Source organism: Ipomoea triloba, chromosome 15, assembly GCF_003576645.1.
Source record: "Ipomoea triloba cultivar NCNSP0323 chromosome 15, ASM357664v1".
NCBI lineage: Eukaryota > Viridiplantae > Streptophyta > Magnoliopsida > Solanales > Convolvulaceae > Ipomoea > Ipomoea triloba.
In genome coordinates, this window is record NC_044930.1 from 5,900,955 (window position 1) to 5,926,910 (window position 25,956).

General features: G+C 33.0%; 3 protein-coding genes and 1 long non-coding RNA gene across 4 annotated transcripts; 2 read left to right on the forward strand and 2 right to left on the reverse strand.

The window, feature by feature from the left end:
• Positions 1-6,529: 6,529 nt before the first annotated feature.
• On the reverse strand, positions 6,530-9,920 carry LOC116006454. The gene is made up of 3 exons (XM_031246819.1): positions 9,675-9,920; positions 8,203-8,280; positions 6,530-7,993 (listed from the first exon to the last, which is right to left on the reverse strand). The coding sequence occupies exons 1-3, from the start codon at positions 9,894-9,896 to the stop codon at positions 7,817-7,819; spliced, it is 477 nt and encodes a 158-aa protein (XP_031102679.1). The 5' UTR covers positions 9,897-9,920; the 3' UTR covers positions 6,530-7,816.
• LOC116006455 lies at positions 9,158-13,727 on the forward strand. The gene is made up of 5 exons (XR_004095141.1): positions 9,158-9,255; positions 9,698-9,985; positions 10,084-10,127; positions 10,312-10,373; positions 13,215-13,727. It is a non-coding gene; the product is annotated as an uncharacterized LOC116006455 (long non-coding RNA).
• A 470-nt stretch (positions 13,728-14,197) lies between these two features.
• Positions 14,198-15,004, forward strand: LOC116005557. Its single transcript, XM_031245777.1, has 2 exons — positions 14,198-14,478; positions 14,621-15,004. The coding sequence occupies exons 1-2, from the start codon at positions 14,238-14,240 to the stop codon at positions 14,707-14,709; spliced, it is 330 nt and encodes a 109-aa protein (XP_031101637.1). The 5' UTR covers positions 14,198-14,237; the 3' UTR covers positions 14,710-15,004.
• Positions 15,005-19,036: 4,032 nt separating this feature from the next.
• On the reverse strand, positions 19,037-21,912 carry LOC116007456 (tropinone reductase homolog). The gene is made up of 5 exons (XM_031248130.1): positions 21,798-21,912; positions 21,328-21,535; positions 20,503-20,719; positions 20,150-20,256; positions 19,037-19,368 (listed from the first exon to the last, which is right to left on the reverse strand). The coding sequence occupies exons 1-5, from the start codon at positions 21,884-21,886 to the stop codon at positions 19,177-19,179; spliced, it is 813 nt and encodes a 270-aa protein (XP_031103990.1). The 5' UTR covers positions 21,887-21,912; the 3' UTR covers positions 19,037-19,176.
• Between the last annotated feature and the right edge of the window lie 4,044 nt (positions 21,913-25,956).

The following is a 25,956-nucleotide window of genomic DNA, read 5'->3' on the forward strand; positions in this document are numbered from 1 at the left end:
TTATAAATACAATGAGTATCATGATTTTGGCAAAAAAGTTAACTAATCTTCAACGATGTTTCCAAACAGTATAGACTCAAGAAAGTCATTGTTTTCGATAAGTTCAATGGTCATCATACACCTGAAGTTCATATATATATATATATATATATATATATATATATATATATATATATATATTAGCACTTATATAGAGGAATGTAATGATTTTAAAAATAGAAACTTTACCGTGGTTTTGCAATTGCCATTGAGTTTCCACAATATGAACACTCAAATTCTTCACCCAAATTATGTATAGTCCCTTTCCAACAACCATCACATGCAATGTAATAGAAGTTCTTAACCTTTGTTGGAATATGTATACTTGCATAAATGCAATATCTCTTTCCCTAAAAAAGCGAAATGATAAATATAAAAACCAAATAAAAATATGTTTATGTTATAGTTTAAGTTGGAAAATATATTTAAAAGCATGAAGAGAAATAAAAAATGTTAACCTCAATAATTGAACTCTTAACATCTGCAATGGTGACAAATTGCTCACTTGACAAATCAGCAAGCTTTAGATATGCATCATTGAATGCGTTGGTCAAAATCAAGGAATGCAACGNTGTATTTGTTACCCGGAGTAGTTTTGGAGTCTTGGGCATCCAATTTCTTTACAACACATACCTTACAAGACCAATCTTTTTCCCCAGGGGATACATCTGATATCAACAATTTTCTCACCATTGTGGTAATACCTGCATAATAATGTATGGAGTATTAATTGGTATACGTTATTTAAGATAAAATATTAAAACCAACATAAAACAAATGTGTAGAGGATGTAATAAAGTGCAAAAGATAGATCAAGTATTTCGTACTTAGGGGAAGTCATTTATGCGAACTTGTATCAATCTGGGTCTGAATGCATTGTAAAATTTCGGGGTACACAATGTTATCCGTTATATTAGTGGTCTGATCTTCAGCTTCTTCTGTGTGTATTATTAGCTTAATTGAATCTGAGTTTCTTGCTCGAGACATGGCAACATACAACTGTCCGTGAGAGAATACTGCTTCTTTTAAGTATATTCCAACAAAATCTAAAGTTTGACCTTGGGCTTTATTTATTGTCATTGCAAAACAAAGTTTTATAGGAAACTGATGTCTTTTGAAAGGAATTGGACAATTCTCATCCTTTGAAATCTGTAATGGTATCCGCGGTATAAACACATGATTGCCTTTATGTTCCCCTGTTGCAATGTAGCAGCTGATAACAAAATCTTTTAACTCATCACAAATAAGTCTTGTACCATTGCACAATCCTTCAGATGGATTCAAATTTCTCAACAATATTATTGGGCAATTTTTCTTGAGTATTAGAGTATGTGGAGGCATGCCAGATGGTGAAAGAGTATGTAAATAGTCTTCACAATGTAGATATTTTGTTGAATCAAGGGGCTCATCATAACTCACATAGCACTTGCTTACACCAGGAAATTTATCTATTAATGTGGCATTTATATCATCAACAAATTCATTCTTTGAAGTTAGAAGCGCTCTAGTCATCAACGAATATGGGTCGTTGATAAAGTTGTTCATGTCTGGGTAGACTGCTTTAAACAAAACATCAAGTGAAGATTTTTGTTGACATTGGAGGAGAAACGAATTTGGAATTTTAATCTTGTTACCAACCAGAGTCGGCTCAATCCCATTTCCAATGCGCATCAAATAAGCGGAAAATCCTGGGTCTAATTTAGCACGCATGTTTTCTTCCAATCTTAAATGTTGGATTTTTGGCCATATTGATGGTGATTTTACCAAACTTGCTTCAATCATGTCTTCTCTTTTCCCACCCCTAATAACTGGCAACGTTTGACGAAAGTCACCTCCAAAAACTACAACTTTTCCTCCAAAAGTGTCTTCTGAATTCATTAGATCTCTAAGAGTTACCTCAAGACTCTCTACACATTTACGATTGGCCATGGAAGCTTCATCCCACAATATCAACTTGCTATGCCTTAGTAATTCAGCTTCTGCACTTTGTTTACTAATATTACACACATATCTATTATCCCCATCAATAGGANCCGTTCTACCACCAGGTAGAATTGAAGCGGCAATACCTGAACTCGCTGTAGCTAGTGCAATAAATCCCTGTGACCGAACCTTTGCCAATAAACATCTATAAAGAAATGTTTTTCCTGTTCCACCAGGGCCATCAAGAAAAAATACTCCACCACAATCTGAATGTACAACAACCATAATTTTATCAAAAGCCAATCGTTGCATGTCATTTAGTTTGTCAATACATTGCAAGTCATATTCATTGATTCCTAGGTTTCTTTCTACCTCAACTTCTTTATATTGTCTTTGGGAATCAGAAAGATAAACATCAGGGTCAGGTAATTTAAATTCGGTGATTTTTCTACCATTTTTTTTGTAGCAAGTGCTTCACAAGTTGAAGTGGTTTGAGTTCAGCTTCAAACTTAGTATACTTAGTTGAGTTCATAAAATCTTGACAAAAGAATTCCTTATATTTATTCCAAAACCTTACTGGATTAGGTAAATCACAAAAGATTAGTATAGTAGCAAATAACTGTCGCAAACTTGTTGGCATTTGACACAAAATAGCTTCTTCAATACAACTCTCTATGCTACAATCACTGGATAGCAGTCCCAATTTTTCAGCAGCCTCTCTAAAGGTCTCCATTGTATGTCCTTTAATTATCTTCAAACTACAAAAAGAAGTAGGAGCTCTGACATTCATTAGTAATAATCTTATATAATAACGTTCACCTTCTGACGGCATAACTGATACAACTCTTCCAATGACCTCTCTTTGTTTCCTTTGATGCCAACGCTTATCATTCAATGACCAAACAAAAAATTCTGGAAACTCAAGATATAATAAGTTAAGTTGTTTTGCAAGTTGATCTACTCTGTTCATATAGAAAAATTGAGTTAGCATTGTGCGAGAACGATAATTTTGTTCTCCATTCTTTTCATCAACGATGCTAACCAACTTCTCGTGTTTATTGAATTTGATATACTGATAGTTTGGTAAATGAACTTGCAAATGCACAACAGAAGGTTTCATTTCAGCAAGATTAAAGCTAAAAATCCTCCATGCTGCCTCAGGAGGTGATACCCATCTTGCATTCTGAAATTCTTTAATTTCATCATATTCCTCAACAACATTATTTCCACACAACCGAATGCTAACTCTATCATGTCCTTTATAAATATACTTATAAATATATTTAACACATTTAATTCCTGCACATATTTCAACATTAACATGGCAATCAAACTTCTCCAATAAATATTTGTTATAAGGAACAACCCATCGATTATCCAACACATGTCTCCTAACAAAAACAGTTTTAAAAGTATCCCTCCTACGATAAATAGGGTAGGAATCATCACCCAAAACTGTTTCATTAGAAAACGATTTAGGGTATTTACTTTTACAACACCTGTTTTTCCCTTCTCTTTTTTGGACCATGCAAGAAAATGTAGGATTTAAAGACCCACATGGACCATGAATCATATGCCTTGCAACTAAACTATGCAAATAAGGATCAACATTTTTATCTGGTATTTCAGCACTCACAATCTTATCACTCTGATCTGGTGAAGTAATTTTATGTTTCCCGCGTAGAATCAATAAAAAATGAGCATGAGGAAGGCCTCTCTTTTGAAACTCAATCACATATGTACAGGCTGCAACTTCACCAAAAATTTGTTTTTTCAAAATGTCATCTTTCATTACTTCAACCCGTGCTCGAAAAACTCTTGCAAGAAGATCAGGTCTATTATGTGCCTCATCATTATAGTATAACGACTCTTTAATCTCAAGCCAATTTGGATTGCATGTCATTGTTAAAAAAAGGTCGGGTTTTCCAAATCGTTGAACAAGTGACATAGCATCCATGTATCTCCTCCTCATATCACGTGGTCCACCAATAAAAGACACTGGCAATATGATTCTACGATCGACATCATAACCAGTACTTGCTCCAACACCAACACTATCTACTAATCATTGATATGTTTCAATTCTAGATTGATCTTGTTGTGTCCTATAATAATCAAGTCTTTGATTTTCAATTTTGATATAAATGTCAACAATAAATTGTTGTAAAAGTCTTCCAGTATGTAATAACAAACACTGATCATTTGAACGCACTTGAAACTTGTATGCATAATATTCCCTACAAGAAACACACCTTTTCTTTTTTCCCTCACTAATAATTGATTCTTCAGTCGCAATTAGTTCTTCCACAGATGAGACAATTGTAGGGTCAATAATGCATGATTGACGTTTCCTTTATTATATGTAAGGGCAACATTCCTATCAATTCCTTCATGCCAACCAGTTTCACCAAGTGGAAACAAAAGAGGATATTGTAATGGGTCATAACAACCATAATAGTATTGAACATTATGGGAACGCCCACTACATGCATACACCTTAATGCTTCTATTATTTGGGACTTTGTCTGAATCATTCTCTAGCCATATTGCAGCAACTTGTGAAGCTGTAGGCAAATTATAAACTCTTTGATCTAATGATGTAGTTGAGTTCAAACTTATAACAAAGTTATCCCCAAATTTGACATCCTTGAGACTTCTAAAAAATTGAGCATATGGATTTTGGGACATAAGTTCAACAAGATCACTAACTATGCTTCTATCAAGTCGATTAGTGTACCCAACTCTATTATCTACTTCTGCATCAGTGTCAAAGAAATAGAGTTGCAAATTACGGGGTGAATGACCATGGGGTATAAGATCATCTATTAGATGGTACATTTGTCCCTGAACTCTGAACGTATATATTCCTTTGTTACGTCTGCACAAATCTTTGTCATGATTGTGTATTCCAAGAGACGTAAATGCAAATGTGTTATTATAAGTTCTAACACAGTTCATAAAATTCTTTGAAGCCTCATCACAACCGGTGAATAAATTTTTCAATACACAAGGCATTGCATTGGAAACCAGCTTGATTTCACCACCACGACAACAAAAGCCCGGTGGTTCGTACTGGAATCGTTTTGCACCACAAAAAGTGCAATCACTAACAGCAGACAATTTAAAAGGATGATTTTCAAAATCATCTACCCCAATCATGAATTTTTCACAATTGATAACAATGTAAATTATGTCAATGTACATTCACATATCCATCCATCATTCCAAAGGGGAAAAAAAAAGAAAAAAAAAAGATAGAGTCAAAATTTAATTGATGATGACTTATAATTTGATTAACCAAGCAAAACATAGAAATATTATATTAAACCTGATATAATTGGAGCACTAAAATGTGATTTGGCTTGAGAAGTCTTCTCTCCTTTCTCAAGCGCCAAAGCATTAGCAGCTAACCTACGGCGTAGGTTTCTACATTCGTACTTAGACATATTCTCACAACATCTCTTTTGAACATTTGTACATTGTTGACCTTTATCAACAGGCTTTATACCACTTGTACCACTAATATCGCTCATTGCTAGTGCACTACGCACGAAAGATAGGATTTTAAAAAAATCATATACTCGGTAACAATTACTAAAAGCACACATAAAAAGCAATAAAAACACATATAAGCATTATGAACAAAATAAAACATACCTTATATTTTTTTTTTAAAACCAAATAGTTGTCTTAAAACCTGAAAATTGGAGAACAATAAAATATTAAGCATAAATATAAAATAATTTATAATGGATTAATAATATTTTAGTAACTGTAATTATTTAATTTATATTTTTTTTTAAAACCAAATAGTTGTCTTAAAACCTGAAAATTGGAGAACAATAAAATATTAAGCATAAATATAAAATAATTTATAATGGATTAATAATATTTTAGTAACTGTAATTATTTAATTTATATTTTTTTTTAAAACCAAATAGTTGTCTTAAAACCTGAAAATTGGAGAACAATAAAATATTAAGCATAAATATAAAATAATTTATAATGGATTAATAATATTTTAGTAACTGTAATTATTTAATTTATGTTATTTTTGAAATTTTAGTTATCGAAATGATTAATTATTGTGTTTGTGTAGTGTTTGGATGTGTAACTTAGTATATTTGTATATGTGTATATTATATAAATAAACTTGTGCATATTTAGTGTAACTTATGATAAATATTGAAATTATAGTATTCGGTGAAAATATAATAATTTTTTTAAATGATGATAATTGGTGAATTTAGTATATTATTGAAGTTTTGTTAATTGGTGAAGTTATATTTATTGAAATTAAAATAATGTTAATTCAGGAATGTAATATATTTTTTGGAATTTTAATTTAGTAATTGTAAATATTTAATTTATGTGATTTTTGGAAATTTAGTTATTGAAATGAGTAATTGTTTTGTCTGAGGAATATTTTGATGAAAATATTAAGCATAAGTATAAAATAATATAATTGCTTAATATATACTCCGTATTTTAATAAGCGTATACATTTAATTTATGTGATTTTGTAAATTTAGTTATCGAGATTAGTAATTATTGTGTTTGTGTAGTATTTGGATGTGTGAGTTAGTATATTTGTATATGTGTATATTATATAAATAAACTTGTGCATATTTAGTGCAAAAACAGAGGACAGATCCGTAGATCTGGATTGACGAAACCCCAGTTGTGTGTGGTAAGCGATCGCTAGATCCAATCGCCGTCGACTTCGGTGTTGGCTGGTGCAGTCTGCTCAACAGCTCGTCGTTGGCTGCCTGGCCTGAGTTGCTCCATCGCCACCAGATCCGAGCCTCCGACACGACGCCGTGAGTGCTTTCTTTAATTTTTTAATTTCTTAATTTTTTAAAACTAAAAATTGTCCTGGTTGGATTGTGACTTTTGTGTGATTTTGTATTAGTGTTGCCTGTTTATATTATTGCTTGCTATGACAATTTTAAACTTTAAAAACAAATGTCCACTAATGTTCAATAAACATATACTAATTCATACTGCTAAGTGCAAAACTGTTTCGTAAATAAACATACTAATAATGTTAAACTGCTTAAAAAAATGCTAAGTATGTTGATTTATTAAACATACTGTTTGCTAAATATATCGAGTCTCTTTGTTAAAAATATTTATTAAAGATTTTGTTAAATATTTTTAAACATATTGTTTGATAAATATTTATTGTAAACATATTAATAATTATACATTTATATTGCTATTTTGTTTAATACATGTATTGGTTGTTTAAATTTTAGTAAATTATCAATGCATAAGGGGGTTTTTCCACTTCGTCTTAAATGGTTATAACTTAATAGTGTTGCAAAGTGATAAGCTTGTTACAAGAAATTTAAACTATTTGTAATGGGGCACTATCCTTGCTCTTTCCATTAATTATCGGCCTGTCTTTGTAACTTCATCTAAGAAACATATAAGATGATCCATCCAGATATCTAGCTTTCTTTGTTACTGTATTGCATGCTGCTAAAAGTTATGGCTAATATGTGGTGAAATCAAGTAATACACAAATAAATAATGAATATAGAAAGTTGTAACATTTGTCATATATCGCATAAATATTTTGGTAAGAGCAGTTGTGGTTACCTCTCAGTAAGTAATGATATAAATGATACTTAGATCACATTTTCCAGGTGCATATCCATCACCCCTAAATTATAATTTTTTCCCCAAAAATCATGTTGCACGGAGGTATATTATTTCATATATTTGGTAAATTTGTAGTTTGTAGTGTTTTCTTAGAATAATTAAGTGTTAGTTTATTCAATCTATGAAGCATACATCTTAATAATGTTAATTAGGAAAGTAAAATCTTTTAGACATTCATCCTTAATTTTTATACTTGTGCTACAAAATAGAAAGAAAAATTTGCAATTAAAAGAGATATAAAAAATTGTAAACTTGAAGATATAAAACAATAAAGTTTATAACTTACAGCTTTTGAAGCAGTATAGAACCTACAGCCAACACAATTGATGCAGTTGGAAAAAGTCCTCAGCGAATACTGGTCAACCTGAAAGGGTTGAGGTTGTAATTATTGCAACTTAAAACCATTGTAACTTAATAAGTTGATTGTTAACTCTTTCATTAATTTAGTTATTGAATATGTTCCTAAGTGTAAGTTACTAACTTGCATACTGATTTTATAGAAACATTTGCAATTAAAAGATATATAAAAAGTTGTAAACATGAAGATACAAAACAATAAAGATTAAAACTTACAGCTCCGGAATCAATATATAATCTACAGCCAGCACAATCAATGCAACTTGAGAAACTCCTCACCATATACTGGTCAACCTGAAAGTTTTGAGGAGGTGATTAGTGCAAATAAAAAACGTTGTAACGTTAATGAAATTATTTTCAGATTCTTGTGCAAAATTAATCCTTCATTTTTAAATGACAGAGGTATTATTGCCGGAGATATCATTTTCACAAGACAAGGTCACCTGCTTCACAGTTCACCCAGTCACACCGGCGGACTGGTCTGCTTCGTTTGGTAGCCTACAACATAGATGAAGATGGTTTACCACGTGAAAGTTATGGGGTAAAGTCCTAGCTTCTGCTCCTCATTTTTGAATCTTAATTCTTTTATTTGTAGCTGTGAATTTTATGGCTCTCTTGAATACATAGAGATTAACCAATTTGAATATGACGGATTTTTTCGGTGAAGCCTTCTATTGAGTTGGGCAGTTGCGGCCTCCGGTTTCACCCAGCCTTTGCCGCCGTCCTGAGTTCGCGAGGATAGGCGACAGCTTGGATGGGAGAACAACTTGAAAGCCAACAGCTTGGAAGGGAGAACAACTTGGAAGCCAACAGATTGGAAGTGAGAACAACTTGGAAACCAACAGCTTGGAAGCCAACAGCGCAGAAGGGAGAACAGCTTGGAAGCCAACAGCGTAGAAGGGAGAACAACTTGGAAGCCAACAGCTTGGAAGGGACGTGAGTGTCAAAAAGCACAGTCAACAGCATTCATTCCCAAACTACAGTACAATTTTGAAATATATTGAGTGATATGTTGAGCCAGCAAAAAAGGTTTGAAATTGTGGTCGTTGTCGGCGAGGATGATGACAAAAGGGAAAAGGTGGTGAATTTAAGGGAGGAAAAGAGGGGAATAGTGTCGGATGGGGATGGAAAGAAAAAAAAAATTTCATCCCATTACCCATAAAATATTCCATCCCATTGCCCCATAAAGTATTCAATCCCACTACCCCATAAAGTAGCTTTGTCTGAAATAAGGTTAAAATGGAGGTCATTATGCTTTAATAATTTCAGGTAATATTATTGCAACTATGTATAGTATTTTTCTGGCTATATGCTTTGTTGGATTTTTTTTTTTTTTTACTATTTGGCTTTCTCTTGAAATATGATAATTTTATTTCCCATGTTTGAAGAATAATAATTGAGGTTGGCTGGTTTTTCAGGAGAAATTGGGTATGTTGCCGTCATGATTGCCTATTAGAGTTGGTCTTTGATTTTGGTCTTTGATTAACACATTTATGGGTTGACTAATAGTTTAGACTAAATTAAATAGCTTTTTGAGCTGTGTATACTATTTTGCAATGTGTTTGTGGGCTGGAATTTACCAAGTATGCATTGGGCCTTAAGACTTAATCTTGGCTGTTCTCAGAAATATGCATTCTTTACTTTAGAAATTAATTTTAAAAAAAAATATATGTAATAAATCAACTCACAAATATAATGCTGCCTCTAATAGGTCTCCCATCCCCGAGCCAGAGATCGGAGGAGCAGCCACCGTCATGATTGCCGGCGACGTTGGAAGATCCGTCGGCAGGAGCAACGGACGAAGCAGGTAGCTCCTCCCTGACGCTGTTCGATTCACGAAGCCCCCCAGGTGTGTGCGGTAAGCGATGGCTAGATCTAATCGCCGATCGAAGAGGAGGGCATCTGGGCATATTTTCTCGCCGTCGACTTCGGTGTTGGCCGGTCAGTCAGCTTCTTGTTGTTGTCTCGGTCGTTCAAGCGATGCTGGTCCAGTCGTGAGGTGTTCTTTTTATTATTTTCCATGTTTTCATCTTATACAGATTGGAAACTAATTTTTTTCATAGAAAGTTAATTGTGTGCTTCCTTTATCTTAAATAGGTATTAGATGGGAATGAACCAACTCTAACATCTTCAATCAGCAGGTTCGCTAACTTTGATTCTTCTGTTTTTTTTTTTGAAAACTTGCTTCTTCTGTTTGGTTTGAACATTTTTGGTTTATGAAAGATTTGTAGTCCATCTAATTTCTGTAAATTCATCATTAAAGCTTCATTGCTATGTCTATTTATTCCTTCTCTAATGGTGGATTCGTGGGTTTGAGATGTGTAGAAGGTGTTGCAGAGCTACAGTGGGCTTGTAGGAAGTTTGAGCTTTGGATTTCTAGATTTGAGGTAAACTCCTATGTCCGTTAACCTATTCGTTGTTTTAAATATTAAAACATGTAGTGTGTTGTGTTTTTGGAATTATACTGTATTTTGGGGTTGTTTAGGGCTAAATATGATTTGTGTTGGTTTCAAAATCTTATATCTTAGTTATTTATGTGTAGATTAAAGTGTTAAAGTGTTGGAAATTGATTTGGGCATTTAAAATTGGTTTGTGTTCAAATCTAGATATTGTTTGTGAAGCAGTTTCAATGTACTCAGTATATGTTGTTTGCGCAGGGACTATTTACTCGGTTCATTTCTGTGTTGGGTCAGCAATATGGATTCCTTTTTTTTTTTCTTTTTTCTTTTTTATCATGGGTCCCAACCTTTTTCATATATCAAAAAAAAAAAGAAAATGTATATTCATATTGTTTATAAAATATGCATTAGATAAGCATGGCCTATATCTATATATAATGTGTATTGTAGATATAATGTGTAAGGTATATGATATTTGTACAGTAACATATATATTGTTTATAACTGATGTACAAAATACAATACATAGTATATGTATGATACTTCAATATATATTCATAATATTTTTATTCTATGTATATACAAGGGTGCTATGAGGTTCATAAATTACTTGTTTGAGGAGTGTTCTTTTTTCAAAAGGAATTATGTATGTTCATATCTACATTTTGAGAGTATATATAATCCTTGTTATAATTACAGAGTTATGAATCTTATTAGGAAGCCAAATATGGTAAAAGAAATCAGATTTTTGTAAAAGCATTCCTTTTCTAAAATGCAATTAGAATTAATCCTTTAGTTTTTGTCTTATCACAGATTTTTTAAATTGATGTTTTCATGCCAATTTTTTTTGTTTACTATGCTTTGAGATAAAGATCATTTTTTTTCAGGAGTAAAATTAAAAACTATTTACATTTTTTGCTAGTTTTATTTAAGATTGACTTGATTCTGTTTGCATTTGGGTCTGAAGTACAATTGAAATAATTGTGCTATATCATTTTATGTCCAATTAATGTTTTAATCGTTATGATTTATATTTATTGAAATTATTTGTTTTTGAAAGTTGAAATTATGTTAATTAGTGAATTTAATATCTTTATTGGAGTTTTAATAATTAGTGAATTTATTGTATGACGTCTAGATAGGATTTCCTGAACAATGATGTTTGATTCATCATCCTTGCTAGTTTCAAGGTTAAATAGCAATATCTGCTAAAATCCACAATTTTCTGAACATGTTTTATTGGAATTTTTTGTCAATAAGTCATTACAATTTTGGCATGATTATATTTTACTTGTGGTGTAATTAATGACTGTGTTGTATTGTGTTTTAAGCTCCTAGTTCAGTCTAGGACAGACTTAGTTTATTAAGATTTTAGTTTATTCACTGTTAGTTTATTTAGTTTATTAATTGTACATTCTACTAATTTTAATTAGAAAAGTGAAAATCTTTTAGACCTATTGATCCGTATTTTTTATACTTATGCTACATAATAGAAAGGAACATTTGCAATTAAAAGAGATATAAGTTGTAAACTTAAAGATATAAAACAACAAAGATTATAACTTACAGCTTCAAAAGCAGTATAGAACCCGATCCCACAGTCATCACAATTGATGCAACTGGAAAAACTTGTCTGCATATACTGGTCAACCTAAAAGTTTTGAGGTAATCAGTGTAACTGGAAACAGTGTAAATAAATCAATTATTAACTTCTTCATAATTTCAGCTACTGAAAGTGTTCGTAAGGGTAATTACTTGCATACTAATTTTATAGGTTCTATTTGATTATTTGTTCATATTGATTACCTGATACTTTGATTTACATTTAAAAAATAGCATAACAGAATTGAAGTGCTATAAAATTAACATTAGTTTGATTTGTTTGTTAACTTTTATTAGTTAATTGTTTGTTAACTTTTATTAGTTAATAGTTTGATTCGATGTATATAACAGGGTTGTAATGTTGTAGGCAAATAAAGTGCATGTATGGTAAATTGTCTAGCATGCATGATCCAAACCAGTTTTGTTTGTTTTTTTTATAAACATCCTTTAGTTTATCCAGTCAATTCAGTATACAATTTAGTAATGGTAATTAGAAAGTTTAATGTTTTACAGTTATTGTTTTTGGATTTTTTCTATTTATGCTCTGGAAGAAAAAGGAATTTTTGCAACTAAAATAGATATACAAATTACTAACCTTTAACATTAAAAAAGAAGAAGAGAGAATGATTTCAACTTACAGTTTCAGATGTTGCCACATCCCATTACGATTACCACAAATCATCATCTGCATACTCTTTCATCATTTTAGAATTAGAAGATACATTTCATGATGCATATTCAACTAACCACAATAGGTAGACACTATTTTCTAAGCCTTTAATACTCTCATTACATTAAAATAATAACTTTTATAACTGTTTTAATCATACTCAAGTGAAATTTTAAAAAACACTCCATTCCATTCAGTCATTCACTGTATGTAGCTCAGTAGGAATCTCCACATCTTAGAGCAAAAAAGAGGTTAAAATTATATGACATAGAAACTGAACAAAAATAATAGTCAATTAACAAAGTAAAAAAAATATAGAAATTATATTCACAACTACAACTTACAATTAAAAAGACCATGAATAAGGTATGTTTACCTCCTGGCTTTAGTTAGATGTTCATCATAAAACCTCCTAATTCCTTGCTTTAGTTAGATGTTCATCATAAAACCTTTTGCTAGATCTTCATATCTGAAAGGAATTAAGTATGTGCTGTTGTCTGTTAACTTTATATCTGAAATTGATATATGATTTGTTAATATGTTGACACGAGCAACAGCCCAATTGAAGAAAGATAGATTAGAACTTACAGCTTCGGAAGAGTGGAAGACTATAGAACTCACTGATGCAACTGGAAGAACTCTTCAGCATATACTGGTCTGCCTGAAATTTTTTTGAGGAAGCTGACACTTTCGAGTTTGGACAAAGGTGGGAATGGACAATTTGATGAGGCTAATCCAAAAAAGTTATTGATAGCAATCTTATTTTCCGGAAAAAGAAAGAGAGAGAAATGGATCTTGATAATCGTGAGGTGGCCATAAGAATAAAGTTGTTGTTTTTTTGGCACAATTGAAAAAGGAAGCCTTAAAATCCGGAAGTGGTATATTATTTTATTTTTTCAGGCCAATAATATAGTGAGAGAATAGTCATTCCTTTTGAAGATATAAAAAAGTAAGCCTGAAAAAGCGGATCATTTTGGCCGCATTAATAATGTCAGACTCGTGTGGAGCAATATGGCAAAATTGTAATTTGTTAAAAATGTCAGGGCAAATGGAAATTAATTAAAGCGAAATGTTTAAAAAAAATTCAGCCATAGGATTTTAGATCAACGGATAGCATGGGTGTCATTTTTGAGTGGCAAATGAAGTAATATGGCAAAATTGTTATTTGTCCAAAATCTGAGGGCAAACGGAAAAAAAATTAAAGTGAAATGTTTAATAAAAAAAATTCAGCCATTAGATTTTAGATCAACGGACAGCATTGGTGTCATTTTTTAGGGGCAATTTGCAACTGGCAAATATAAGTATAGGTAGATATATATATATATATATATATATATTTCTATATATGAGTGATGATTGCCTTTTTTGGTCCACTTTTATTGGCCATTTTCCAATTTTAGTCCATTTTAGTTATTTTTGCCACATTGAGTCCACATTTATTAAACGCGTACCAATTTTAGTCCACAGTTAATATTTCCGTTTAGTAACCGTGAACTCCAGGGTTATTTTGGTCTTTCTACATTGTCTCTTATCTTTTTAGCTTTCCCTGGGTTGGTGGTTGCATAAGCATTTCATCGCAAATGCGTGGGAAGTGCATCAGGAATTTCATAAGCAAAGGCAGATCGAAACGGTGCCTATCTCGAAATCCTCTGACGTCGGCATTAAGGATAAGCTTCTCAACCTCCTTGAAGCGACGATCGAGAAAGGAAACATCATCTCTGGCGGCGACGGTAGCTTTGACGGACGAAGGAGTAAAGGTTGCGGAGGAAGAAGCCATGAAAGTGGAGAGGTTGGAGAGGCGATTGCCGAACCTGTTCCGAGGTAGATCCAAGTGTCTTGAGCTCTAGATCTATTGCAACTTCATTTGAGTCCTCACCTCTTTCAATCATGTTATCTTCTTGATCTGACTTGTGTCTATAATCTTGCTTGCTTAAACAATGGGTCCAACTACTGGGTTGAACAGTTGGAGAGACGAGTGTGGATGGCTGCTCAATGATTGTTGTTACGTTGGAGTCATATACGGAACAAAAGTTGAACAATGGTTGGGGATAACAACTGGATTTTGATTCCAAAAAAAATGGGTAAGCTTGTCCAAGCTTGAAGTGTTCGAAGAGAAATCGACGGGGGCAGAACCAAGCTTCGTCGTCGACGGCAGCGGCGTCGTCGGGGGCAGAGAAATCGACCCATTGAGGAGCATTGAAGGGTTCGAAGAGATCGTCTTCTACAAACCTGGAATCTAAGTTCTTCCAGTCGATTACAGCAACCTCCATTGTTGAAACTTTAGAGATCAAAACTTGGTTATTTTGTGCAGATTACATAGTGATATTGTTAAGGGAAATGTTGGACAGAGAAATGCGTTGGCGAGAGAGAGAGAGGGGTGAATCGCATCAGTGGCAACGTTGTATGCTGTGGTCATGGGGAGGGAGCTGAAAGCACCAATTGTGGAAAAAGACGAAAATATCCCTGCCACATACGACCCTTAGACGGAAAAACTAACGCTGGACCAAAATTGGAACGCATTTAATAAATGTGGACTCAATGTGGCAAAAATAACTAAAGCGGACTAAAATTGGAAAATGGCCAATAAAAGTAGGACCAAAAAAGGCAATCACTCTATATATATATTTAGATATTATATATTTAGATATATTATTTAATAGAGTAAATACCCAAAATGGCCCTCGACTATAGCTAAATTCACAAATTAGTCCTCGACTATTGATTGAAACCAATTACATCCTTAACTTTCGATTTTTGACCCAATTTGGTCCTCCGTTAGTATGCCCGTTTGTTGACCGTGAGATCCAAGGACAGAGTAGTAATTTCACAAGCTCCTTGCATTCTGCCTTCCTCAACAATCCCGGCGCGACGGTGATGAGCATTTCCGACGTCAACAAAATCCAAGGACAGAGTATTATTATAGTAGTAAAATCCACTTGCATTTTGTCTTCATCCAACAGCTTTCACACAAAATAATGGAAGAGCCGGAAACTCCAACTACCTTCTCCGGCGCGGCGGCGATGAGCCAAGAAATAGCCATGTTTTCCGACGACATCGACAGCAATTGCTCCACTCCGTATGTGAGCGCCCCCTCTAGCCCAAGCCGTAGCCAACCTCACTGTGGATTTTACTACAGTGCTCCCGCTAGTCCCATGCACTTTGTGCTTTCCACCACTCATTTCCAGCGCTTCTGTTCACTCTGAGGCTTCCGCCGCCGCTGCGGCGGCGAATTCCTCCTTCGAATTCGACTTCTCTTCCCGGTTGGCGGGCGAGGGCAATGCCTGCGCTGGATCTATGAGCTCCGCCGACGAGTTGTTCTTCAACGGCTAGATCCGGCCGATGAAGCTTTCCACGCATCTCCAGCGCCCCCAAGTCCTGGCGCCGCTGCTTGATCTCGACGAATCGGAGGAGGCTGATATGGATCGCAGCGAGGAACATGCGTGTAGGGGGAGGGATTTGAAGTTCCGCGATAGATCTTTGCGTTGGAAGACCCGATCCATGTCGCCGCTACGAACCGCTTCGTTCTAGTGGCACGAGGATTTTGAAGACAATGAAGAGCAGGAACCTAGCAATGAGAAGAAAGAGAAAGTTACTAGCTTGTGAAATTACTACTTTGTCCTCGGATCTCACGGTCAACAAACGGGCATACTAACGGATGACCAAATTGGGTCAAAAATCGAAAGTTAAGGATGTAATTGGTTTCAATCAATAGTCGATGACCAATTTGTGAATTTAGCTATAGTCGAGGAACCATTTTGGGTATTTACTCTATTTAATATATCTAACACTGACCCCATTTTTTTTTTAATTAAAATCATCAACCATTGATGAACTTTAATAGGTGATGCTTGACTAGATTAATAGTCACTTTTTACAAGGGGAGATTGTTCTCATTTGAACCTTTATATATATATACTAGTTTTATACGTGCATTGCGCGAATGGGTTAATGCCCAATATTTATATTTAAATAAATATTTGAAAGTATATCAATGCAAGATTATATATGAGAAGTTCATACATGGGTAATTGAATGTCGAATTTTTTTATTTAAATATCTAACTCAAAGTATATGAATCCAAGATAATATAGAAAATTCATTATAATTATTACTAAAATAAATGTTTGCAATCTTGTAAAATCGATAGTCTAAATATTTGGTTTAAAAATGATAGTCTAAATAAATACTACTTTTAATTTGAATTTTTCTAAGTGTTCTTAATTCTCTTTTGAGTAACATTGTCATTGTTTTCGTCTTTACTATTTGTTCTCTTCCTTTTTGTTGGTAGTGTGTTATTTGCAATTCGGATATTGTTGGTAGCATAGATGACAACGTCATGCAATGAGATTATGATATAGGAGCTATGGACTTTCCTTTAGGTGTTCTGCTTGGGGTTCATCTGGTTCAACCATTATTGTTGAATGAGTTATTGTCGATAAAGAAATTCCTAGTTTAAGAAAAAAGATTAAATTAATTAATAAAATTTTGAAAATTTAAAATATTATGTATTCCAAAGATATTAACAGGTAGTTTCTCGCTTCAATTTGCTGGGTAATGGGTTATTTGAGTGCTTTCATTGTCAACAAATCCCCCAAGTAGTTAATATGATTGGTTTCAAACTATTCTTTTTTATTTCTTTCATGGTATTAAAGAAATACATATGTATCATTTTTTGGTGTAACTACTAATTTATTTAATTCAATAAGAGTAAAATAGAGTGATTCCGCTTCAAGTTGTTGGGTTATTATTTGAGTACTCTCTTTGTCAACCAATCCCCAAGTAATTAATATAATTAGCTTCAAATTATTTAATTTTTTTTCATAGTATTAATAAAATACTTGGTAAATAAATATATAACATTATTTTGTACTATAACTTTGATATTTAATTACAAGATATTGTAAAAATAAGATAATGGACAATGTAATGAATATCAACTGATAAATTTAAATGTAAAAAATCTTTGCACGAGATAAAATAAAGACAATATAATTAATGAAATTATTTCTCTTATTTAATTTAATTTTTTGATAATGAATAATTTTTTCAAATAAAAGTATTGTAGACACATAATTCTAAATTAAAGAAATACATATGTATCATTTTTTGTTGTAGCTACTAATTTATTTAATTTAATAAGAGTAAAATAGAGTGAGAAACTTAATTATGTCAAATTTGATTGAGATGAGGTTCGAACCTAAGACCTTTCTTATAGAAATTAATGGGTAAGTTAAAAGTTAACGGAAAACTTAACGGAAGTAAGGTTGAATTAGGTAATCTCTATTAATAATATTAATCTGAATTATCTTAACCATCTATTTGATTAAATAATTCATCTGAATCATCCATTTGATTAAATAATTTGATTGCCATTTTTTCTACCCATTTTAGGCCTAACTCTCTTTGGCTCTTATCAGTATATATAGTATAGTAGATATATATATATGGGGAAAGGTTTAGGTACGAGTATAGCTTCCCGTGAGGTTGAATTGTGCGGTTAACTCATAAAGACACACCTTAAGCATTAAAATGATGTACCTTAAGTACACAAACCACGGACCTAAAGATTTAAAATGGTTCACCTCTTTAAGAGGCGCCTCGAACCCACCCCTTCCACATATGGAGTGTAACAGGATGCCACTAGACTAGAAGCTCATTGACCTGAGGATGACATATACTTGAGTGTAAATGTTATTTTCCTTATTATATATACACACACATTGAATTGGTAGCAATTTGTTTGAATCTTTATAGGTGAAGTCATCTATTGCATCATCAATTAATTTATAATGGAAAATATAACTGTAAGTCAATATCTACTCCCATTTAAAAAGGTTTAATTAGCTTCAAAGTAGTAAATCAAACCTTCCAACGTACTCTGATCCTGCTATGTCCTCAAGATAAAGCATATATAAAAGAAAAAAACTTTGTGCGCTTTCAGTTGGGCGTTAGGTAGATGTAGAAGATAGCTCAAAACCCACATAACTAAAATTCTTTTATGATAACCGAGATTTATTACCAAGATGTATTCTTTTATTATAACCAAGATGTTTATACCCACACATATATAATTCACCATTCATAGAAATTTAATTATAATACAATCAACCATTAAATTAATTATATAATGCTTTTAATAAAATGATAATTAAAGAATAGGAAAAAGATATGATAGATATAAGTGTTTGGTAATAACGATGGAGTTAAAAAGTAACGGTGTTATAACAGTGTAAGGATAGTTTTGTATAACAAGAATATAGTAGGGACAATTTTGTCTAATAACATTGAAGCGTACAACATTTAAAGTAAAATGTATACATTTATTAGCATACAAAAAGAGGAACATAAATCAAGGATATAACCTGGCCTTGATTGAAACTTATTAAGTTTTTAGATAATAACATTGAAGTGTACAATATTTAAAGTAAAGTGTATACATTTATTAGCATACAAAAAGAGAGACATAAATTAAGGATGGAGACTTATTAAGTTTTTAGATAGTGCTAAAAATTAAAACATTTAGAAGTGGAAGCCTCCAGCTGTGTAGCCTCCATCGATGAGGATAACCTGGCCAGTGATGTGTGAAGCAGCTGCGGGAAGACAAAGGAATGCTACCAATGGAGATATCTCATTAGCTTCTGCTATTGGCTTCAATGCAGTTCTCGTCATAATTCCACCATACACTTTCAATATTGATGGATCAATTTCATCCTGAATCAAAGCAATATGTTAAGTTACTTGGCTAAGCTGATAAGGTGAGATTTATCTAAATGTCGGTCCACTTTTGAATAAACACTTACTAATATTATTTGTATAAAGAAAAATGTAATACTTTTGATTAAAAAAAAATTTGATGTTATAGTATTAAATTTTTCCACTAAAAGCATTACTTTACACTTTCTCCTATAAATAACAAACACTTTTTTTCATGATTAGTATTACATTTTTTTAGTATAAGTATTACTCCTTCTGTTCCATTTTACCTGTCTTATTTATTATTCATTGGTCAAACCAACTGTTCCTCCTTTGCTTATTTTCTTTAGTAATTTTTTATTATTTTTAAATTTAAATTTTTTTGTTTAATAGTACTTTTAATGTAGTTTCTAAATATATAAATTTTATATATTAATGCTAAACTTAATAATATAAAAAATTGGATTAAAAATTACTTCAATCAAGCCTCGTTAAACGAACCAGACAACCATTTTGGGACGGAGGTAGTACATTTTTAACCCTACCCGTCTCACACATCAAATGTGATCTTGATTAATTAGTTAGTGGGTAATTAATTAGAGTAAATAATGTTGTCAAAGATCTTGTGGTCTAGTGGCACCCTGTTACACCCCACATAGGAGGGGTGCGTTCGAGGCGATATTAGCTCTTTGTGCTTCATTTAGTTGAGAAAATAGCTATGAATAGATACAACATTGTAACATAGTTAATAGTACTAAAAGAGTAAATAATGTTGGTTAAAAGTAGGTAGGAAACTTACGAGTTTTATGGGTGTTGTCTTTACGCCGGATGGGGAAACAGCATTGACTCTGATGCCATCTTTTCCCCATTCGCATGCCAAATTCTTCGTAAGCTGATTAATAGCAGCTATATATATATATGCAAACATGCATTAATATTCACAACTAACACAACAACTTATATATATGTACAGTACGTAATATAATCGCGACATCTATGATTCATTAATATCATCAAATTAAATCTAACGTAACAGTACTACTCGATCGTACTGTTCTGTTCAGAAAGAAGCAGACTGGCTTAATTAATATATGCAATTTATTATAATTAAATAAATTATAATAAATTCAATTAGCAGATCTATTATCTTACCTTTGGAGGATCCATAAACAGAGAATGCAGGCAATGCCACGTGGCCTGCAAGAGACGAAATGAAGACCACGCTGGCGTTTCCAGTGGCTTTGAGGAGAGGGTATGCGAGTTGCGTCAGGTGGTAGGGTGACTCCAAATTTGTTTCAATTATTCGTGAAAACTCTTCTGCATCATAATCCGTTGCTTTCACCATCTTACTAATTGCAGCGTTGTTCACCTGACCAACATATGTATAATAATATTCCAAAACGTACAACATATATATATATATATAATAACCGCAACTAAGTTGTTCAGGTAGTTGGATTGGTAATCACGGGATTACAAGTTTAACATACATCTAATAAGAACAACCTATTAGCCTTCTTGGTATGATTGGGCATGTCAACAATAGATAACCTAGGCTGATGTACCTCATTAATGTCCTTTGTCAACTAAAGTGATAAAGGTATATATAGTTTACTGGTGCGCACCTTCGGAGGGTAGTTGTTTATTTTTCTCGTCACTCAACAAAAAAAAAAAAAACCATTAAAGAATATATTTTCACAAGGTAGTGACTTGGTAATCACAAAATTACAAATTAAATGAAAATGACCTATAGGCCTTCTTAGTCAATCGTCTAAGCTGGTCAGTAGGAACCTAGCTAACTAGATTATAGATTTATCTCCTTATTTCCTTTATCGGTTAGCTAGGGTCACAAGGTATGATTTATCGGTGCACATCTTCGTACGTGTAGTAGCCGTAGGTTTTTCCCATAGCTTAAAAAAAGGGAAAGAATAGTAACTAATTTAGAGTGATTAAATTACACCTAAAGCAAAGACTTACAAGGATGTTGAGCTTGGCATTGAAGAGGGAAGATACAGTATGAATGAGGTGTTTTCTCTGTTCTCCTGAGGCTAAGTCGCAGACTGAACCGGAAACATTGAAGCCTTTAGCCTGCCATTCCTGGACCTTCTGGTCAAGCTCTTTCTGATTCCGAGAACAGGTATGAACCTCCGCCCCGAACCCAGCCAGCTCCTCCACTATGGCAGCCCTAAAACCATGCATGTATGCAATGCAGGTCCAATATAATATAATTATTTTCTACCTTTTGAAAAGGGTACATATATTGCCCCTCTCGTACCGACAAGGGGCAATATTTACACCATGGGAGGAGCAATATATGTATTGTTTTTTAAATTTGAGAGGTAATATTTACACCACTAATAATTCAAGAGTGACATTGATAATTGGCATAGTATGAAGGGGCAAAAATTATAATTGTTTTTAAATTAGTTAATGGAATTATGACTAACCCAATGCCTCTGGTGCCGCCAGAAACCAAAGCTGTGATCCCCTTTAAGGACCATCTCTGGTTGAAGCCACACTGCTCATCACTTGCCATGCCTACAAATACTATACTTTTGAAATAATTAATTGAAGATCCCACTGCACTGTTCTACTATATATATATATATATATATATGGCTGATAATCCTGATATATACTTACAGGAGCCCTTCATTATTTTAATCGAATTGGCCTCGATTATATTCAATATTATATTACAAGGACGTAGGTACAGCTACATACTAAATATATATAACCCAACGTGATGCATGAGACTTGAATTCATCGTACAAAACGGCAGTTTCTACTTTCTAGAGCTGATTCAAGTGAACAAGACGTACATACAGGCTCCATTATTATATTCAATTCTCGTAGCTTTTTTGATGCATCTTAGGTTAATGTTATATATATAATATATAACCCTACTCCTAGCTTGCTAAGGACCAGAGGTAGTTGTGATATGTATAGAGCAATAATGCTGCGTTCAAACTCTAATATATATTCACAAGTCTTGATCAGTTAAATTTAGGCATAAGATATGGGTATCAAAGTGATTGTTAAGGGTTTCATTTCCCATCATCTTTTCTTCCTTAACTATTAATAATCATTCACATTCCACCTTACTATCGAACATGCAAAATACTTTCACCAAAACTCATTACACTTACCAAGTATTTGATACCTATACCGATTTCGATTCTCATGTGCAAACAAAACACACCCTTAATTTGTCAATTAATTCAAAATAAGTTAATAGTGTTATTTCCTTATTAATTGTGTCAGTGGTTCCCGCCATGTTTCTCTTCCGGGCACCAAAAGACTTTTTAATTGTTTTTTTTAAATCTTTTTATTAAATGAATTGTTTATACTTGAGGTCAGGTTTGTTGAGTAGTAAGGAAATATAACGAATTTTATTGTTACCTAAAACTCTAAAAGAAGTAAATATCATCTTTCATATGTATATAATTAAAGCTATATAGGCACAATTGATAATGTTAGTTAATGGTTGTACAAAATATTATTTATAATAATGCATAAGGCTTTGCAAATTAGTGGAAATTATAGTGTTCAAGAGGCCGAAGCGGTTTGTATTCGTGAAGCATTGAGTTGGCTGAAAGGAACCGGGATGGGAGATGTAGATATTGAGACTGTTTCTCAACTTGTTTATTATAAATCCTTTTATTTCTACTTTTGGTTTTTCTGATTGATGATGTTAAAGAAGTTGCATCTATGATTGAGGGTGTAGACTTCTGTTTTGTTGAGCGATCTGCGAATCGTGCTGCCCACATTGTTGCTTGGGAAGCCGTTTCTTTGACAGGTTGCGGGGAGTGGTTCAATACTCTTCCTCTTTATCTTGTTGATTGCCTTTTATCTGATTTAATGAATTAAGTTCTTTCTCTCAATAATAATAATAATAATAATAATAATAATAATAATAATAATAATAATAATAATGCATAAGACTTTGCTTGTTTAAAAATGTAACTTTTGCTTATTAAAAAAAATTAAAAGGAAAAGGGTCAAATATGTCCCTAAATTTTATTTGAAAAGTCAATTAACCCCTTAAACTTTTGTAAAATTTAATCAAGCACATCAACATGTTATTTTGGTGCAATGAAACCCAAAAACCGGTTAGTGACCTGCAATATATAATAGAAGGTCACTAGAGTTCTGACGATACTTCGACAATATTCTAGCCAACTTTGATGACATTTCGAACAATTTCGGGACCAACTCCGGCAAAATCAGAGAAGTTGACTAGTTCAACCACTGGGTTGCGTTCTCCAATGAAAATGTGATCCAGTGGTCGCCGTCTCATAGAGAAAGCGACCAATCGACCATTGGGTCTCCATCTTACAAAAAAAGACAACCACCTGAGTCTCCTTCTCCAGACGACCACTGTGGTTGCTTTCTCCACCAGAGAGGGCAATAAGTTATTGCCTTTTCCATGTCCAAAGAAGGCGACCGACATCGTCGCTAGCCATCAGTTTTGTGTGCGGTTCAAGTGCTCAACGACAACGGTCAACCATAACCAACGATGGTCAATGGCAGCTAGTGGTGATCAACAGCGACCAACGAGTATATCGGTAACTTTACAGGTTACTGGTAAATTGAACTTATTTGATCAATTTTAATAAGTTGAAGCGTTTAATTATACTTTTCAAAAATTCAAAAGCCTAATTACAATTTTGTATAAAGTTGAAGGGCCTATTTGACTATTTTCTAAAAAAATTAAAGAGTTTGTTTACTATTGGAGAAATTAAAAATTGAAGATAGGAAAATATAGAATATTTTACTTACATTTTTTTGAATTGAAAATAAAGAATAGCAATGGGATAACTGGAAAATTGCAATAATATGAATGATCAAAGCTTTGTTGGTTTTGATATGAAAAATTAGCATACATCTTTGTGATGAGGAAGGATTAGATATTCCTAGAATATCATTGACATTTTATAATTGTTACTTCAATCCTGTTAAGGACCAGAGGTTATGATATGTATAGAGCAATACATTGCGTTCAAATCTAATAATCACAGGCCATTAGCATAACTAAACAATTGTTATACCATGGACCAATGTCCAACTTACATTATAGATCCTAATCTAAAAATTATATGTCTAATTTGTGATTAACATATTATTATTTTCAGTTAATAAATTATTTATTGTAAATAAATTATGTGTCTATTAATAAGATTCTTCAAAGCTCTTTCTCTGGATCATCCTCCTAGATAGGAAGCTAAGATGAATGGAAAGTTTTCTTGAATTGAACCAAATCAAAAACCCATTACAGCCATGGCTATGGGGACGCCGCCACTTTTGAGGTTTTCTCCTTCGCAGTCTAAGATCCCGACAACCGTTGAGTCTAGTGAGTTGTTAAGATCATTGGCAAAGGTTTTCAAGATTATACAAATCATAAAACTATGAGAAATTGTTTTGATGTACGTACTCTCTTACTGTAAAACTAAGAAACATAGGCTATATATAATTGAGTTTAATCACAATAAAATATCTAAAAGCAACAACAATAGTAAAGGTTTCCACTATGTAATATAGTCACCCTTGTAGCTAGTCTGGAATTCTTCGTTTTCCCCGTCGTTATACTGTGAACTATGGGTCATGGTTGATACTGCAGTTGTGTTGAAAGGATACTGCAGTTGTGTTAAAAGGGAACTGCAGTTGCGCGGAACAGAGGCCGTATCATTCATCTGAAACTGTAGTTGTGTTGAACGGATACCGTAGTTGTGTTGAAAAGGTAGTGCAGTTGTGTTGAACGGATACTGCAGTTGCATTGAACGGATACTGCAGTTGTATTGAACGGATGAATGGCCTCTGTTCCGTGCAACTGCAGTTTCCTTTCAACACAACTACAGTATCTTTTCAACACAACTGCAGTATCATTTATGATCATGGTCCACAATATAATTTGCGTTTCCCCCCAACTGCAGTTTCCTTTCAACACAACTACAGTATCTTTTCAACACAACTGCAGTATCATCTATGATCATGGTCTACAATATAATTTGCGTTTCCCCCCTCCCCCCCCCCCCCCCCCCCCCCNGATACGAAGGCGGGCGAGGTGGTCTTTTTTTTTAAATATATTTATTTATTTATTTATTTTATTAATGTTTTCTTAAATTTTATTTTTATTTAACATTATTAAAATAAATTTTAAAAATTAATTATTTTAATAAGGTAACTACCACGTTGGCAAGGCAAATTTTATTATAGACCATGGATGACAGGATAATTTGATAATTACACTTAATGCAGAGTCAATGCATTTATCGAGAGGTCGAGAGGCTAGGAGTAATGTAATTAATATAAAGTCGTTGTTGTACATATATCGAGGCGTTGCACTTATTAGACTAGAACTAGTATAAATACTAAGCCACTATAACAAGCAACATGGGACACGTTCAAACTCTTATACACGACTATTAGCAATACTATTAGTTGTTTATTCCTTTTGATAAGTATATTCCAATAACATTCTTACTGTCCATGCATTAAAATGCATTCACACAAATAGTGAACTTTATACATACAAATAGTGAACATAGCTTTATTGAATATCAAATTTCTAAGTAATTAATAGATGCTAATAAAGAATCGGATTAG

Excerpts from the sequence above, each read along its gene's own strand:
- LOC116006454 (XM_031246819.1), bottom strand. The coding sequence starts at position 9,896 with ATGCCCAGATGCCCTCCTCTTCGATCGGCGATTAGATCTAGCCATCGC. Across the intron at positions 8,281-9,674 it reads TTAGAGGCAGCATTATATTT|GTTGACCAGTATATGGTGAG; the intron begins GTGAGTTGATTT and ends CAAAACTTTCAG. Across the intron at positions 7,994-8,202 it reads TATATATTGATTCCGGAGCT|GTTGACCAGTATTCGCTGAG; the intron begins GTAAGTTTTAAT and ends CAACCCTTTCAG.
- LOC116005557 (XM_031245777.1), top strand. The coding sequence starts at position 14,238 with ATGCGTGGGAAGTGCATCAGGAATTTCATAAGCAAAGGCAGATCGAAA. Across the intron at positions 14,479-14,620 it reads ATTGCCGAACCTGTTCCGAG|TTGGAGAGACGAGTGTGGAT; the intron begins GTAGATCCAAGT and ends TGGGTTGAACAG.
- LOC116007456 (XM_031248130.1), bottom strand. The coding sequence starts at position 21,886 with ATGGCAAGTGATGAGCAGTGTGGCTTCAACCAGAGATGGTCCTTAAAG. Across the intron at positions 21,536-21,797 it reads GGCGGCACCAGAGGCATTGG|GGCTGCCATAGTGGAGGAGC; the intron begins GTTAGTCATAAT and ends GCATGGTTTTAG. Across the intron at positions 20,720-21,327 it reads ATGCCAAGCTCAACATCCTT|GTGAACAACGCTGCAATTAG; the intron begins GTAAGTCTTTGC and ends TATGTTGGTCAG.